Raw genomic sequence first — 17291 nt, forward strand, 5'->3', positions numbered from 1 at the left:
ACAGGCCTTTCGGCCCAACTTGTCCATGCCACCCTTTATATAAAGCTTTAAATAAAAAAGCTAGTCCCAATTTCCCACGTTTGGCCCACATCCCTTGATAACCATCTTTACCCACGTAACTGCCTAAATGCTTTTTAAGAGACAAAATTTTACCTGCTTCTACTACTACCACCTCTGGCAGCTTGGTCCAGATATTCACCACCCTCTGGACACTTTTGTATCTCTCCCCTCACCTTAAACCTTGGTTCTGACTGTGAGGGATCTATATTTGGCTTTGCCAAATATTTTTCTCTTCACAAACCTATAGAAGTTTTTAGTCAGTTTTAATGTTCCCCATAAGCTTACTCTCCTACTCCAACTTCCCCTTCTTAATCAATGCCTCTGTCCTCCTTTGCTGAATTCTAAACTGCTCCCAATCCTCAGGTCTGTTGTTTTTTCAGGCCAATTTGTAGGCTTCTTCCTTGGATCTAATACTATCTCTAATTTCCCTAGTAAGTCATGGTTTGGCCACCTTTCCTGTTTTATTTTTGCGCCAGACAGGAATAAACAATTGTTGCAGTTCACTCATTCATTCTTTGAATATCTGCCATTGCTTATCCACTGTCATCACTTTAAGTAATGTTTCCCAATCCATCGCAGCCAATTCACACCACATACCATCATGTCGCCTTTATTAAGATTCAGGACCCTAGTTTCAGAATCAACTACGTCACTCTTCACCCTGATGAAAATTCTATCACTCACTCATCCCCAAGGGGTCACACACAACTAGATTACCAAATACTCCTTTATCATTCAACAATACAAATTAGACAATTAAATTCAAGGAATCTATATGTTATTTTTAAAGCCATCTATCAACTTTCCCTGCCACTGTCAAGGATTTATGTACATGAAAACCAAAGTTGCTCTGCTCATCTACACATTTAAAAATCAGGTCATTTAGAGTAGAGTAGTCTTTAACTTTACATTTCTCTAGACTGAACTCATGCTTTTTTTAATGCTCATTTAGCCATCAGAGTCAGAGGTTTACAGCATGGAAACAGGCCTTTCGGCCCAACTTGTCCATGCCGCCCCTTTTTTAAAAACCACTAAGCTGGTCCCAATTGCCCACGTTTGGCTCATATCCCTCTATACCCATCTTACCCTTGTAACTATCTAAATGCTTTTTAAAGGGCACAAAATTGTACCCGCCTCTACTACTACCTCTGGCAGCTTGTTCCAGACACTCACCACCCTCTGAAAAAATTGCCCCCCTGGATACTTCTGTATCTTTCCCCTCTCACCTTAAACCTATGCCCTCTAGTTTTAGACTCCCCTACCTTTGGGAAAAGATATTGACTATCTAGCTGATCTGTGCTCCTCATTATTTTATAGACCTCTATAAGATCACCCCGCAGCCTGCTACGCTCCAGAGAAAAAAGTCCCAGTCTATCCAGCCTCTCCTCATAACTCATGTCTACCCCATCCTGAAGTCTACAATTAACCATCAATGTGCCAGCCTGACAAGTTTCACAAACTTTTCAATGTTGCTACCCTGAGTCCAGGTTGTTTATAAAAACTGGAGTGTGTAAGGGACCCAAAACTGATCCTCGAGGACAAATACAAACCAGTCCCCAATCTAAAAAACACCATCCACTTCCACCATGCATCCTACCAAAGTCCATTCTATATCCATACCACATGCTTTCCTTTTAGATGGCCTTCCATCTTTTTAATAAGCCTATGTAGCACTCTGTCTAATAGCGTCCAAAAGTTAATTTATCCATCTACATTACCCTGATCAACCTTCTTAGTTACTTTATTTATTATTCACAAGAACAATAAAATATTAAATTAGTGTCATAAAATCTTCATAGAATCATTGAATCCCTACAATGCAGAAGGTGGCCATTTTGGCCGATCGAGTCTGCACTGAAAACAATCCCACCCAGGTCCTATCCCTGTAACCCTACTTATTTACCCTGCTAATCCCCTGACACTAAGAGGCAATTTAGCATGGCCAATCCACCTAATCCGCACATCTTTAGACTGTGGGAGGAAACCTACGCAGACATGGGGAGAACGTGCAAACCCCACGCAGACAGTGACCCGAGGCCGGAATTGAACCCGGGTCCCTGGCGCAGTGAGGGAGCAGTGCTAACCACTGTGCCGTCTTCTTTCTCTCTTCCATGTATTCAGGACAAGCACTGACTTGCAATACTTATGGCCTGTCTATATCATCCACATCCCAATTTTAAAATGTCTAACTTTCTTAATTTTTGATGTTAAACATTACAAAATCTGTCCAGATGAACATCTCACATAATCATTAGGTCTAATTAATGGAACACATTCTGTAATCAGAGGCAATTTAATTGGCTGCAAAAAAAACTAACTCAAAAGTAGCTACCTGGAGCTAAAAGGTCAACAAGGGTGGAAACTATTTGTCTGAATAGAAATTGGAGGACTAAAAGACGCATGGCACAAATAAAGTAGTAGATCAACTGAGTAGATGTCACCCTCGAATTTAACATAACCTTTAGAAAAACCCAATTTTGGATACGTGTGGCTGAAATAGCTGTGAGTAATCTTACTGGTTTAAAGGAACATTTGTGAGGAAGGGACTTTTGCCAACTAAGAAAATGGGCTTCATCAAGCCCATTAGGACGGCAGTGGACACGGCAGCAGAAGCCTGGTGACCTCAGAATGAATGTGCAGATGACTTGGGTCATTCTTCTGTTCGTTTTTCTGTGGTCACCAGCCTTCTGTTGTTTGAAATAGCACCTCGGGATCTAAGAGGGCCTCAATTTAACACCTCGATTGAAAACACAGCAGCTCCTACAATGTCGCACTCCCTCAGTTCTGTGCTCCATTGTCAGCCTAGAATTCAACAGTTCACCCTAGTGCCCATGCTCTGAAAAGGCATGGTAGCACAGTGGTTAGCACTGCTGCCTCACAGCGCCACGATCCCAGGTTTGAATCCAGCCTTTGGTGATTATTTGTGTGGAGTTTGCATATTCTTCCCACGTCTGCATGGATTTCCTCTGCATGCTCCGGTTTCCTCCCACAGTCCAAGGTTAGGTGGATTGGCCATGCTAAATTGCATCTTAGAGTCAAAAGGACCAGCTCGGTAAATACATGGGGCTACGGGAATAGGGCCTTGGTGCGATTTGCGCTGGTGCAGGCTCCACGGGCAGAATGGCCTCCTTCTGCACTGTAGGGATTCTATGAATTCTATTCTATGAATCAATTATTCCAGGCTTCCAGTTAGTCATATGTCAAACCAAATTATAATAGAGCATAAAACAGATCTGACACTAGTAGATTTCCTGTGGTACTATCATATGAGCACATCAGACACAAACTTCCCACAGTACCTTAGTGATGCCGAAAATAGCTACCAAAATCTACAGCTCATAAAACACCATCTAGTGGTAGCAGTATGATATTACAAGCATAACTGCTGGCAGTGCAGTTTGTACCCTCGAGATACACCAGAAGATGTCCTAGGCAACCCCTAGAAGTCCTCATACAAGTCCTCTGCTAGTCAACTACCCTGTACTTGGAACCATCTGAAACTATGATTTAAATCAGAGACGTTTGATGGTTCGAACTCTCTTAGAAGAAAAAGTTGGAAGGATGAATCCACTTTTAACTCTTGTGTAACTGCACCCTTGACACTCCGGACCATCTCCTACAACCCGTCCAATAATCTGCATCCCCTATGACCTCTCCCCCTAACCACCCTACCCCGTCACCCACTTACCTTCCCCATAGCTTCTCAAAGTGGCAGGGATCTTTAAACTTACTTGGTTTACAGCTTTAAAAAAAAAGGGATATGGCTTCACTTCCTCCCATGCTACTGCACGGCACTAGGAGGATCCTATGCTGCATGTTTCTCACCAAACCCGGGACAGGACAGAAACATGGGGCTCCAAACTAAGTTAGGTTTCAAAATAAAAAGCAGTGCTGGAATCTGACTGTGACAACCACTCCGCTGAAGTTCTGGTTTTGATTAGGCGATGCAGGATTTCTAATATATTAGGCAGTAAAGTGAAAAAATTGGCTCCAGTTTTATTCTTCATCATTGTTCTGAAGTGCGACAACTTTGAAATAACACCCTGTATTTATTTTAATGTACCAAAACATAAGGTGATTCATAGGGCCAATATAAAGCAAAATACAACACTCGGCCACATCGGGAGATATTCGGGCAGACAACAGGAAACCTGGTCCAAAGAGACAGGTTTCAATAAGTGTCATGGAGGGGTTTAGGAAGGGAATTTCAGAAATTAGGGCCAAGTCAGCTTAAGGCACAGCCACCCAGTGGTGCAGCAATTACCAGCAGGGATGCTCAGAGGTCATATAGATAATAGAGGATTGATAGGCTGCAAGAGATTCAAGAGGAATGAGACCTTGGAGAGATTTGAAAAGAAAGATGTGCATATTTATAATCAAGGCATTGTTTAACCAGAAACCAAGATAGATGATGGGCGAACAGGACCTGGTACAAGTTAGGACACAGGCTGCAAATTTTGGATGAGCTCAACTTTATAATCAGGCTGACCAGGAGTACATTAGTAAAGTCTAGAAGCGGAGAAACAAAGCCATGATGAAATTTTCTGCAGTGGGAAAGTGGAGCTGGGAAATATTTCAGAGATGGAAAATAAGTGGCATTGGTGATGGCACAGATATGTGATCAGAAGCTTTCTTGGGGTCAGATGTGACACCAAGGTTGCAAATAATCTGATTCAGGCAGTTGACAAGTAGAAGAACCAAGTTAATGGTTAGTGAGCAAACTGAATGACTTTGCTTTTTCTAATATTTAGTTGGAGGAAATTACTACTCGACCCATACCAGACATTAAACACGCAACTTAGCAATCTTGAGACAGTGAAAGAAATGGTGCGAGGTAGAGCTAGTTGTCTTCAGCATGTGTGTAAACACACATTTTTGGATGAATTTGCCTAGAAACAACAGGTAAATGATGAGCAGTGGGAGAGGGGTGGGGAAAGGGTAGATTTTTGTGACACCCGAGGTAATGGTACAGTAGTGGAAAGAGAAGCCATTGCAGATGAATCTCTACAATTAGAGAAGGATAGAATCAGGTAAGTGCAGTCACACACAGGTTTTTACAAAATCTTTCATGGGATGTGGACGTTGCTGGCAAGGCCAGCATTTATTGCCCATCCGGAATTGCTCTTGAACTAAGTGGTTTGCTAGGCCATTTCAGAGAGCAGTTAAGAACGTTGCTGTTGGTCTGGAGTCACACGTAGGCCAGACCAGGTAAGGGTAGAATCATAGATTCCCTACAGTGCAGAAGGAGGCCTTTCGACCCATCGAGCACCAGCTCTCTGACAGAGCATCTTACTCGGGCCTTATCCCCATAACCCCACATATTTACCCTGCTAATCCCCCTAACCTACACATCTTGGGACACTAAGAGGTAATTTAGCATGGTCAATCTACCTAACCCACACACATCTGTGGAGTGTGGTATGAAACCCACGGAGCAAATCCACGCAGACAAGGGGAAAACGTGCTACACAGACAGTCATACAAGGCTGGAATTGAACCCGGGTCCGTGGCAGTGCTGAGAGGCAGCAGTGCTAACCACTTTGCTGCCGCGCTTTCCCAAAAAGATGTTCGTGAAGCAGATAGGTTTTTACGACAATCGACTATTGTTTCACGGTCAATGCTTGACTTTTAATTCCAGATTCAAACCTGTGTCCTCAGAGCATAACCCTGGGACTCTGGATTATTGTCCAGTGACAACACCACTACGCCACCACCTCCCCTGACAGTTGAGAAATGTTGGTGGGAGATGGCGTGATTAATCATGTCAAAAGCTGCAGGCAGGTTGAGGAGGAGGGATCGTGTACTTTTGTCAGTCACGAAGGATGCCATTTGTGACTTACGGTATTGTGGCAGGAGTGGAAATCTGATTGAAAAGATATAAACATCGAGTTGGAGAAAAGATGGACAAGGATTTGGGGAGCGACAAGGTCTTGGGAGAGGAAACTAAAACTAGAGATGGTTCGGTAGTTTGTAAGAGCGTATGGGTCAAGGTGTTTTTTTGAAGTGAGGAGTGATAATAGGCAATTTAAAAAGGACAGTAACTGAATAGGGAGAACTGTTAACCAGCAATTAACATGGGTGCCAGGAAAGGAAGTTGGGTCGTTTGCAGTTTCACGGGAATAGAGTCAAGTGAACAGGAGGTGGGCCTCATGGACATGATGATCATTTGTGACTAAGAAATTATGAGTCTAAGATAAGGAGATTGCAGCATACATAGACAATTTAGCATAGTAGAGAGTAATAGCTACCATGTAATCAGTTTTATTTTATTTGAAATTACTGGTGTAATTTCAGAACTTTTCCTTGGAGATGCAATTACAGCGAACAGATTTTCTCCATAATAAAGCAGTTTATAGTTTAGAACATTTACCAAATGATTCTGTAACAGCTGAAAGTTATGCTGAAAAATAAAACTTAACCAACATTTCCTTTAATAATTTTAGCAAATAGGAAAATTTTGAAATTTTAGAATAGGAAAAACAGTACAAAGCATTTATAGTGCATTTGGACACTGGCCACACGTCTGATCACCTTTCTCAGCATGTTTGAAACCCACTTAATTATGGATACCGGTTGCTTCATTACAAATTTCAAAGCAAGCATTTCAAAAAATTAACTTATTGAAACATTTTTTTAAAAATTAGAAACTAATTCTCTTTTCCTCAATTGTGCTTTCAGGGTTTAATGTTTTGTGGTCCAACAGGGAAGTGGTAGATTCAACACGTTAGTAAGGTAAACCAGAAAGTAAAAACTGTTTGACTGAAAATAGTTACTTGTGGAAATATAGCTGTTCACTACATTCTTCTTGTGCACTACACATTATTGCAACACAGTTGCTTACCTTTGGAAGATGAGCTGGTTTCCTCTGCCCACTGACAACAGGTGTGGCAACCATGAACCTTGGCCAGTCAGGCATCCTACTGTGAAGATTCTTACAAGTTGGTGGGGTAATAGAGCTGGCAGATACTGAACGAGGACAAATTGGGATAACTGCAGTATTATGTGAAGTGTATGAAAGGAGGAAAACAAGAATGAAAGAAGAGGAGAAAAGACAGCAAGTGTTAGCTTGAAAGGAATACAAAAAGACTACCTAAACCATTACTGCCTGTTGCGTAAGGACCCAAGAATGTAAATGCATCATGCAAAGGAATAATTGAAAGGTAATTTTAACTTTTAACTGAAACAAGCAAATTGCAAACTGTATTTAAAATATCTACTTTAAAGCATCCCAATTTTTACTTCGTCAGTACTATTTGCCAATGTTCAAAAAACCACATAGCAAAATCCAGACCAATGTGTTTAACTATCAGTGGAGAACAAATGGCACCAGCCGTTCTTTACCCTTGCACTTGCCCAAAGACTTTCTAAAAGGTTTTGCACTAGAATTTTGTGATTAGAAATCAAAAGCCATACAATATCCTCTACAGAAGATACAGGAACAAAAAGGTCTGGGTGCACTCCTTAACCAGATTGAAAAATCTTCACTAAGAATTGCAGAGGCTAAACCGAAATGAGTAAATTAGTTTGACACTGAATTAAATATTCTATGCAACAAACTGAAATAATGAAGGGGAAAGAAACATGGTTTAAGGCTTGAGATACAAGAGAAGGAAAAGATAATTACATGTTTTTTTGAATCTCCAAGAAATAATTAAAATGTTTATTTTGAATGCCAAAGGGATTATGACAGCAAGACTTGTATTTTAAAAAATTGAGAAATGGACAAACACCAGTTTTTTCAGGCTCTATTAAGTACAGCAGATGAATGCTGAGTTTCTCAGTAAGATATTGTTATTGCAAAAAAGTTTTTGGAGGAGCTGACAGCATATTCCCGATTTCTGTGTTTAACTATGCATCTGTGGATCTGAAAGCAACCATTCAATTTACTTCTCAATAAAGGTGAGCATTTATTTATTTTTTAAAATCTAACAGCGAGTTGAGTGAGTGCGCCTTTCCCATATATAAAATCAAAATTATATTCTAGTATTTAGCTGCATTAGCAACTTTATCCATAACAACTGGCCAAAACGTATACTTGGAAGGGATCCATTTCCACATCTCTCCATGAAATAAACTCTCCCAAACTATCAAGCTTTCAACAAACAGCAATGGTTTTGATATTACAGTGCAGCTATAAAACATGCATTGAGAAATCTAGACACAGTTGTCAATAGAGACTAAGCAATAGATTACTAAACAGCTGATTGGTTGAAACGCAGTTAAGTACTGTAATAGTTGTATTTACATTACATCCATTCAGCTGTCAAAATACTTAATACATACAGAAAGCAGACACTGCAAACTTGTAGCACAGTGTATTAAGAGGACAGGAAGAGGACAGGTTTTTATTAGAAAAGATCAGCAGAATAGATCTCACTTCAAATAAAGAGCAACAGTAAAACAGTATGTCAGGCAATTAAGACGACAAGCTTCAAAACATATGTGCAACATTCCAGATGTGATACTGTTAAAATTGCTTAATTTAATTATAAAATTAACACTTTTCTCAAAACCCAGCCTGCAACCTAGAAAGCTCAGTTAACATGCATCACCCACACATTTCAAAATTAACTACTGTGGAGATCCTGATTTAATTAAGCCAAACATCATCTTACTCGTGGGACATTGAGCTTAATAGCTGGACAATTTTATAGTCAGTGGATTTATAAACAGCTTTAAGATGTATTTTTAAAGAAGCGTGTACACTAGATGCATGCTGGCTGAACGTTTTATTTAGTTGATAGAAAAGATTTCCATTTTCAATTTTAAGTTGCATATTTACCACATTTCCACTCTTACTTTCAGATACCATGGTTCTAATTTTAATACTGGAGCATGACCTTTAGAACAAGTTTTGAATTAGAATTCTATTGTAAATTAATTTTCTTTTAAACGTTTCCAAGGTAGCCCTACAGCCCAAGTTGTACTGGAATCAGCAATCAATTTAAGAAGCAGAATAAAAAGTAATTTAGAATTAGAACTTGGCTCAAGATAACCACGACTGTCTGCCTCCCGCCAACAACTCTCGCTCTACTTAAATGTCACCTCTCCCTACATTCCCTGAAAGCAGTACTCTTGTGTCAAGATGCCTGTAATATATAGAAAAGGGTGGTGAAAACAGCAGTATGGCTGCAATATTCTAAAACAAGTCAAGAATAAACTGCGGTTACCAGGAGGGGGGAACCAAGAATTCCATTTGTTCAACACAATATGGAAAATATTAAATCTATTTTTTTTGTCCCAACACCACCCCCCCAACACATCTCCCACAGGGCCATCTGTTACTTGTTCTTATGTCTTGCTTTTACAACAGAGCGCTGACCCCTGTTCTGCCATTAACACATGCTGCTGTCTTGTCTTTATGCCACTATCAGCACCTTCTTTAGTCTTCAATACTATCATTAACACTGCCTTTGTCTTTTGCCTATAACATATTTGCCAAATCTCTCTCAGCTCCCACCTATCCCTGACTTTCTATTTTGCTCCACCAGCTGGTGGATAAATGCTATCCACTTCGGTAGCAAAAATAGGAAGGCAGATTATTATTTGAATGGGTGTAAATTTAGAGTCGTGTTTACTCAGTGAGACCTTGGTGTTCTCATGCATCAGCCGTTGAAAGTGAGTGTACGTACAGCAGGCAGTAAAGGTGGCAAAAGGTATGTTGGCCTTAATAGTGAGAGGATTTGAGTATCGGAATAGGGATGTTTTCCTGCAATTGTATAGTGTGTTGAAGCCGCACTTGGTGAATTGTGTGTAGTTTTGGTGTCCTTATCTGAGAAAGGTTGTTCCTGCTATAGAGGGAGTGCAGAGAAGGTTTACCAGGCTGATTCCTGGGATGATAGACCTGTCAGTTAGGATTATATTCATCGGAGTTTAGAAGAGTGAGAGGGATCTCATAGAAACCTCTAAAATTCTAACATGATTAGACAGGGTAGATTCAGAAAGAATGTTCCCAATGGTGGGGGAATCCAGAACTAGGGGTCCTAGTCTGAGTTTAAAGGGTAAACCCCTTAGACGTGAGGCCAGGAGAAAGTTCTTCACCCAGAGAGTGGCGAATGTATGGAATTCACTACCACAGAAAGTAGTTGAGGCCAAAATATTGTGTGATTTCAGTAAGAAATTAGATTGATTGGGAGAGGGGGCAGGTGGAATTAAGGTATTGAATATGATCAGCCATGATCATAATAAATGGCTGAGCAGGCTCGAAGGGCCGAATAGCCTACTCCTGCTTCTAGTTTCTATGTATGCTCCACCCCCTCTTAAATCAGTATAAAATCCATCACACCACTCCTCCTCTTTTGCTGAAATCATAAACTCGAAATGTTATTTGTTTCTCTCCACAGATGCTGCCAGACCTGTTGAGTTTTTCCAGCATTTTCTGTTTCTATTTTTAATCATATGGAAATTTCTTTCCCCAATTATCTTCTCTTCCTCCTCTGCTGATTGCAGTATCTTATGATAAAAGTACCCATTGCTGGTAGCCTCCTATTGCTTAAGTACTGCGGCCAGTCTGCATGTATTGGCTATTTGATAATGGGAAATATCACAACTAACCTTGACCTTTCTAACGCACAAACAGATTTACTTAGCAACAGTAGTGGACTGTCAACAGGGGCCAAGAACACTTTTATTCTTGCGGCGTTCTTAGCCCGGAGGACAATTTTGGGCATTAAAATTGATCAATTTTAATGCCCATACTTGAGTGAATTTGGGGCGTAGCTATATGGCTCAGAATACACAAGATGCATTAAGCGAATCACCAATTTAAAAAAACCATACTACTGCCAATATTTAAACCTAGAAAATGTTATACAAAGTCTGCATACATTCATGAAGTTTTAGTATGTGACATGAATCCATTTATTCACAATAGGAATATTACACCATTCAGGTAACCTGAAAATTTCTATAGGGCACACGGTCTACAAAATTCTATTCAATAGCACAGCAACTTTCATTAAAACAGGAATGGGTAAAATTAGAGAACTGATTCCATGGTTGGAACAGCTTTCTTAGTGAGTGCTGCCTGGGAAAAATCACAAACCTGCCTCAATTTCCTATCCATTTAAATTAATGAATGGAAAATCAAGCACAGTAGGCTTGCGACCTCTCAGCTCAGTGAAGCTCAAAATGAAGTCTCTCTCTCAAACCACAACACAACCATAGCTAAATAAGCAATGAAGTCATATTGATTTAATTTATCATTACTTTCAAACCAGGAATTCCAGTAAACCAGACTGGAAATACAACTTTGCACTGTTTACATTCTGCATAATTGTTAGAATCACCATTACTATATTTTTGTAGCTTTTTTCTAATATCAAAGAGTAGATTTAAATGTTTTTCCAGTTTGGCTTGCTTGCTCTAGATCTACACCAAGCTATTTAGTTATTTTCAGATTCAAAGTCTAAAACCTCTAATAAATTCTACATGATAAACTTACGTGAAACGTATGTTTTACTATGATAAATATGGAATTAAAATTACCCATTAGAATTGCAGTGCTGCAACCTGATCACAGATATCCTAAATACTGGGACTAATATTCCAGTAAAACATATATGCTCATTTCCTCACAATTACTTTAAATGTCTAAATGTTTACTAACTTTGAACAGTCTGTCAACATACAGATAGTTACTTTAGCAATGTATTATTAAGAAAGTTAAATTTTAATATGGAGAATTACCTGCATCCTGACCATTCCCATACAAGGCAGCAGTACTTCTGCTCCGAGCTAGGAACGAGTGAGTAGGTGTCAGAAGGCGTGTGACAATGCTACTTTCCCAAGGACTGAGCTGTAAGCGTCGGGCTATGCAGAATAAATTAAGAAAAGTTAGACATCACATACTTTGCACTAGATAAACTGTATAAATAGTGTACACAGAAGTATTTGGCAGAGCAGCTGCAAAGAGGACCTGAACAAAATAGGTTTGCAGAGTTAAACACCATGCATTGATATTCAAGTGAATACTTGTGCCATTGTTTTAAGTACCGGGGGGGGAAAAAGCATTACTGCCAGCATATATGCAGTTATATTCATCAATAGAAGCCATTGTAATTTAGTGGATTGTTGTTGGAGGTAGCAGTGATTGGAACAATTCTACAGGCATCTTACCAAAAATGGCAGTATAATTTACTAACAAATCGAGCATTACATGCGATATATTAGATGCTTCAGTAACATTCTTGGCTCAATTAAGCATCAAGTCATAAAGGTTATTTTAAATCAAAACTAAAAAGTTGACCTTTCATTAATATATAAATATTTGAAAGGCAAAATAAATTAATTTCATGCATAGCAAAGGGGTTATTACATTAAATCATCATAAACTTGCCATGTACAAGCCTTCCAAAAATAGCACTTTCAGCCTCAACACTGCAATGTGAAACCAGTCTGGAAAACAAATCCTTTTACTAAATAAATGAATAGCTCTTCTGATTTTTTAATTAGGGAGTCAAATCTATAACTATGGATGAATTATTGAATTGAAAAATGTAGATATACTAAAGTTCAAAACTGACAAATCAAAATTAGTCCATCAACCCTACCAACTTCTTTGATAATCTTAACTCCTCACACAATTAGATTATTTAACGTTCCATATTCAAGGGAATACAAACCTATACTATGCAACCTGTGCTCAAAATATAACCCTTTCACAAATGGCATTATTCTGATTAATCTGCACTACATCTCCTCCAACGCTGATATAGATCCTTCCTGAAATGAGCTGTCCAGAACTGAATGCATTTCATTCCAAATCGAGTCTCAAAGCTGTAACAATAACCACTCCTTTGTTTTCTAGCCCTCTTATCTGCCCACTACCTTTCAGTAGTTTTGGTACTTGGATCTTCTAAATATTACTTCTCACCACTTTTTAAAAATTCGTTCTTGGGATGTGGGTTTCGTTGACTGGGCCAGCACTTATTGCCCATCCCAAGTGGCTTGTTAGGCCATTTATATGGACCACATATGGACAGTCTATCCAAAACCTCATCAATTTTAAACCCTTCTGAGGACTCCAGATCCACAGAAATGTAGTTGAATCTTCACTGTGCTCTGAAATGTCTCAACAAGCCACTCAGTTCAAGGAAAATTAGGGATGTGCAACAAATGGTGCCTTGCCAGCAACACCCACAACTCATGGGAGAAAAAACAAAACAGGGCTTAGCAGTGAACAAGATTTGATGTGATTTAGGATACAGGAAGCAGAGTTTTGGGTGAACTCAAGTTTATGGAGAGGTGGCAGGCTATTCAGGTGGGAATTGGAATATGGACATAAAGCGTGGATGAGGGTTCCAGCAGCAGAAGGGTGATATTATTGAGGTGGATGTAGGCCACCTTGGTGATAAATAAGATGAGGCCAGAAGCTTAACTCAATGCCAAATAAGTTCCCAAGTTGTGAACAGTCTGGTTTACCAAGAGGCAGGAGCCAGGAAGTGGGATTGAATCAGGTGATGAAGGAAGAGTTGGTGAGGCTGCACAGTTTGAGGAGAGTCAAAGCAAATGGGCTTTTATCTTCCCAAAACCCGAATGGAAGAAATTTCAGCTCATCAAGGACTAGATGTTGGACGACACAGAAGCAGTGGAGAGATGGAACATTTGAGGATATTCACCCTGCAGACTGATTCTACTTTTGGCAAGAAGTTTGCTACACTTATTCTGCTGCGCATCAGATCGTAAACATCTTCAGGTACTAGCAGTATAAAAACCCAAATGTTAGATGTTTTTGTTTAGTCAAGTGATTCAGAAAAACTTACTACATTGAAAGTTGTACATTGTTCCTTTATAAATCTAAAGTTACTTGTCTATAAAGATAAAAAGGTGAGTTTTGATTTATAGGAGGATGACACTGGCAATAGAAATTTAAAATTTCACGATTTTAATTCTGCTCTGTCCACTCCTCCAAAAAAAATTAAGACGTTCTCAAAGTAAATTCAATATACAAGACCAAAACATAAATGCAAAAGGAAGTGCTTCCCAAACAGTTTCACAACTAAATTTGTGACACAGCCAATGAGCGTTTGCAGACAAATGTAAAATTCATTCATCTTTTTTTTAGAAAGACCTTGTTTAGATTCTGAGCGGGACTTTTCTGGTGTTGACGCAGAGCATGGCTTACAAGGTTGGTTAAGAAAGGGTGCAATCCTTTGCCTGAGAGCTGCACAAAAATCAAATATGCTGTTAACTTGTCTCTTCTATTCTCCTCAACTGTCCTTCCCTTCCCTTTAGATTATCTCATGGCCCCAAGTAAGTCTCCAGGTAACTTCCATTAATAAAAACATACTTCCCAGAATGGCAAAGGATTGGGAGAACAGTGAATATGAAATGCAATGGTGTATAAAAAGCTAGTACTCTGGAAAATCTTTTGGAAGACTCCGATTTTTGATCGAAACAGTAAATTGCAACAAAACATGGCATTTCTAAGCTTACAAAAGAGAAAACATTTAACCGCTAGCATAAAGAACTAAAGCTGTAAAGATCATACATATTTTATAATATTGACCTGATGCTTTTTTGGGAGGTTGGGGTGGGGAAACACAAATTAATGGATCTTTTATGGAATAAAATAGAAACAAATACATTAAAATGGATAAACAAAGAAGATGCAAGGATGTGAAATAGGGATGGTAGACATAATCAAACTTTAGGTTTGAGGTATAATATGTAATGTTACATTCATTTTAACATTTCCAGAATGTTTATTCCCCCACAAACTACTTGGGCAATAGGAAAGCAAGAGTATCTAGTTTCCACATATCAACATACAATAGTTCTATCAAAATGAAGTTTTAAAAATTGAAGAAATATTTTAATATTAAGCCAATGGCTATCATTAAATAGTCTAGAACTTTTCTGAAAAGAAAAACGATTATATTATATCCCCACCTAAAAGAAACTTAGCTTTTGTATTTCTTCATATAAATGCTTAAGATGGAAAACATTAGGCTGAGACGGTACCTCTGTCTGGAGAATTTAATAATGTTGCTGATGAGGATGACAGTCGCTTGCTAATGACAGGATCAGCATGTTTCGCAAGGTTCATTGTGGAAACTGATCGCCTATCGGCATCTAAAACAAATGGAAATATTTGCAGTTGACTGCCTGTACACAGCATGAAGCTTTCTTTGCTAATACTAAAGCTTGAAAGACCAACTGCAATATTTCAAATCTACGGTTAAAAGTTAGGAAAGTTATGAAGCATGCTTCTATACATAAACTGCAGGATTAAGCAGCATTGCCCATTTTTGTAGAATGCAGAAATGGTTCAATTGAACTTTTCTCTTTAAAAAGAGCTAAAGCAAAGATTAAATTTGTCAATCCAGATTGATGCTGAAACATTAGCTGGTTGAGTGGCCCATATCAATTGAGAAAAAAAATAAACTTTAAAGTCGGTTGCAGTTCTAATGGATTAGAGCTCTGGTTAGGTCACATTTGTTTAAGTTTAGTTTATTTATTAGTGTTACAAGTAGGCTTATATTAACACTGCAATGAAGTCACTGTGAAAATCCCCAAGCCACCACACCAGTGTACCTGTTCGGGTACACTGAGGGAGAATTTAGCATGACCAATGCAACTAATCAGCACATCTTTCGGACTGTGGGAGGAAACCGGAGCACCTGGAGGAAACCCACACAGACAGTGACCCAAGTCGGGAATCGAACCCGGGTCCCTGGCGCTGTGAGGCAGCAGTGCTAATGACTGTGCCACCATGCGCCCACATTTGAGAGTAGTGTCAGTTCTGGGCACCACCACACTTCACAAAGGAAAGTACTAATCTTAGAGGTGGTGCAGTGTAGATTCAGTGTAGAATGTCGTTTGGGCTAAAGGGGTTAAATTATAAAAAAGGAATACATAACAGACTAGGCTTGTATTCCCAAGCTTAGAAGGTATATTTGAGGGAATTAAAATGTTTGAAAGATGTAATGGGGTTCAGATAGGAAACATTTTCTTTTGGTGGGGGAAGCCAGAGCAAGGGGAGATAATATTAAAATTAGAGCTAGGACAATCAAGGTTGATGACAGGAAGCACTTTTCCACACATCGGTAGTCAAAATCTGGAACACTCTTCCTCCAAAACACCTTCAATGATAGGTCAATTGAAATTTTCAAAATTGAGATTGATAGGTTTATTAGGCAAAGGCAGTTAAGTGACGTGCAATGAAGCTAGGTAAAATGGAGTTAAGATATAGATCAGCTATAATCAGATTAATGGCGGAACAAGCTTGACAAGCTGAATGACCTCTTGTAAATATACTCCTTTGAAATCAGTAACAGTCACCTTTCAAGGATAAAATATGAATACTCCATTCATCTAGAAGGTGGAAATTTTAGATGTTGCCCATTCAAAGGACATTTAATATTCTCTGTGCCGCATCTCAAGTCTGCTCATTATTTTATTTCTACTTTCATTTTAATGTACTGCAAATTCAATCAGGAACTTAAATTGTTGTAATATATTATTAGTTTCTGAATGTCAGAAAGCACTGCCTAACTCTACAAATTAATTTATAAAAAGCATGAGTTGGAGATTTATGAAACTATATAAAACAGCAATATATTAAGTGCTAAAATGTAGAACGTATAAAAAAAGTTAATGGTTTGATTATTTAGAAAGGGACGCAAGTCCTACAACAAATTGTGAAAGTTACATAAAGAGGAATATCAGATTATTTCTGTACCACCTTTGGAAGCACAACCCTTATTTCTTAAGGCCTCTAAATGGAGATAGGAGAATGAAGATTCAACAAAATCACCTGGACAAGAAAGGAACAGATGCAAAACAATGAAATACTAGTAAATAAACCAAAACACATGCTGAATCGGTCTAAAGTAAAATAATACCAGAGAAATGGCCAACAGTTGAAGACATTTTTAAGATGAGGAGAATGAGATTTATCAATGAAAATGAATTTCTTATAAAAAGGTTTTAGTCATCACACCAACACCATTAAGCATCAATATTAAAATTTGAATATCCAAGACTCTCAACTACTGTAAAAAAGAGAAAACCTTCTCAAAGGAATATTAACTGCACTAATTAGTTTCCTTGGAGTTAGTTTCCATGTCACCCAAAGCAACAACTCAAATGAATTACAAAATCTCTATCAACAAGGCATTGCTTCTATTGTTATTAAGTACAAACAAATTTACATCTTTTTGTCCCAACACTTCAAAAAATTGCTTTACAGTATGTTCTTTTCCAGGAACATATGGCAGAAAACTTAA

The 17291-nt window shown here is 38.7% G+C and overlaps 1 protein-coding gene across 2 annotated transcripts in view; it reads right to left on the minus strand.

Annotated features, from left to right (window-relative positions):
- LOC144493526 (ensconsin-like) overlaps positions 1 to 17291 on the minus strand; it is a 131259-nt gene that overhangs the window by 38532 nt on the left and 75436 nt on the right. Inside the window, exons 6-8 of one of the 2 annotated variants that reach the window (XM_078212577.1) lie at positions 15025 to 15135; positions 11749 to 11871; positions 6902 to 7026 (exon numbers count right to left, since the gene is read on the minus strand). In XM_078212577.1, the coding sequence (XP_078068703.1) occupies positions 6902 to 7026; positions 11749 to 11871; positions 15025 to 15135 (359 nt within the window). Of the gene's footprint in view, positions 1 to 6901; positions 7051 to 11748; positions 11872 to 15024; positions 15136 to 17291 lie in introns of both variants that reach the window. The other variant, XM_078212576.1, reaches the window with a different exon arrangement.

The sequence above is a fragment of the Mustelus asterias genome, chromosome 5, assembly GCF_964213995.1.
Source record: "Mustelus asterias chromosome 5, sMusAst1.hap1.1, whole genome shotgun sequence".
In the NCBI taxonomy this organism is placed as follows: domain Eukaryota; kingdom Metazoa; phylum Chordata; class Chondrichthyes; order Carcharhiniformes; family Triakidae; genus Mustelus; species Mustelus asterias.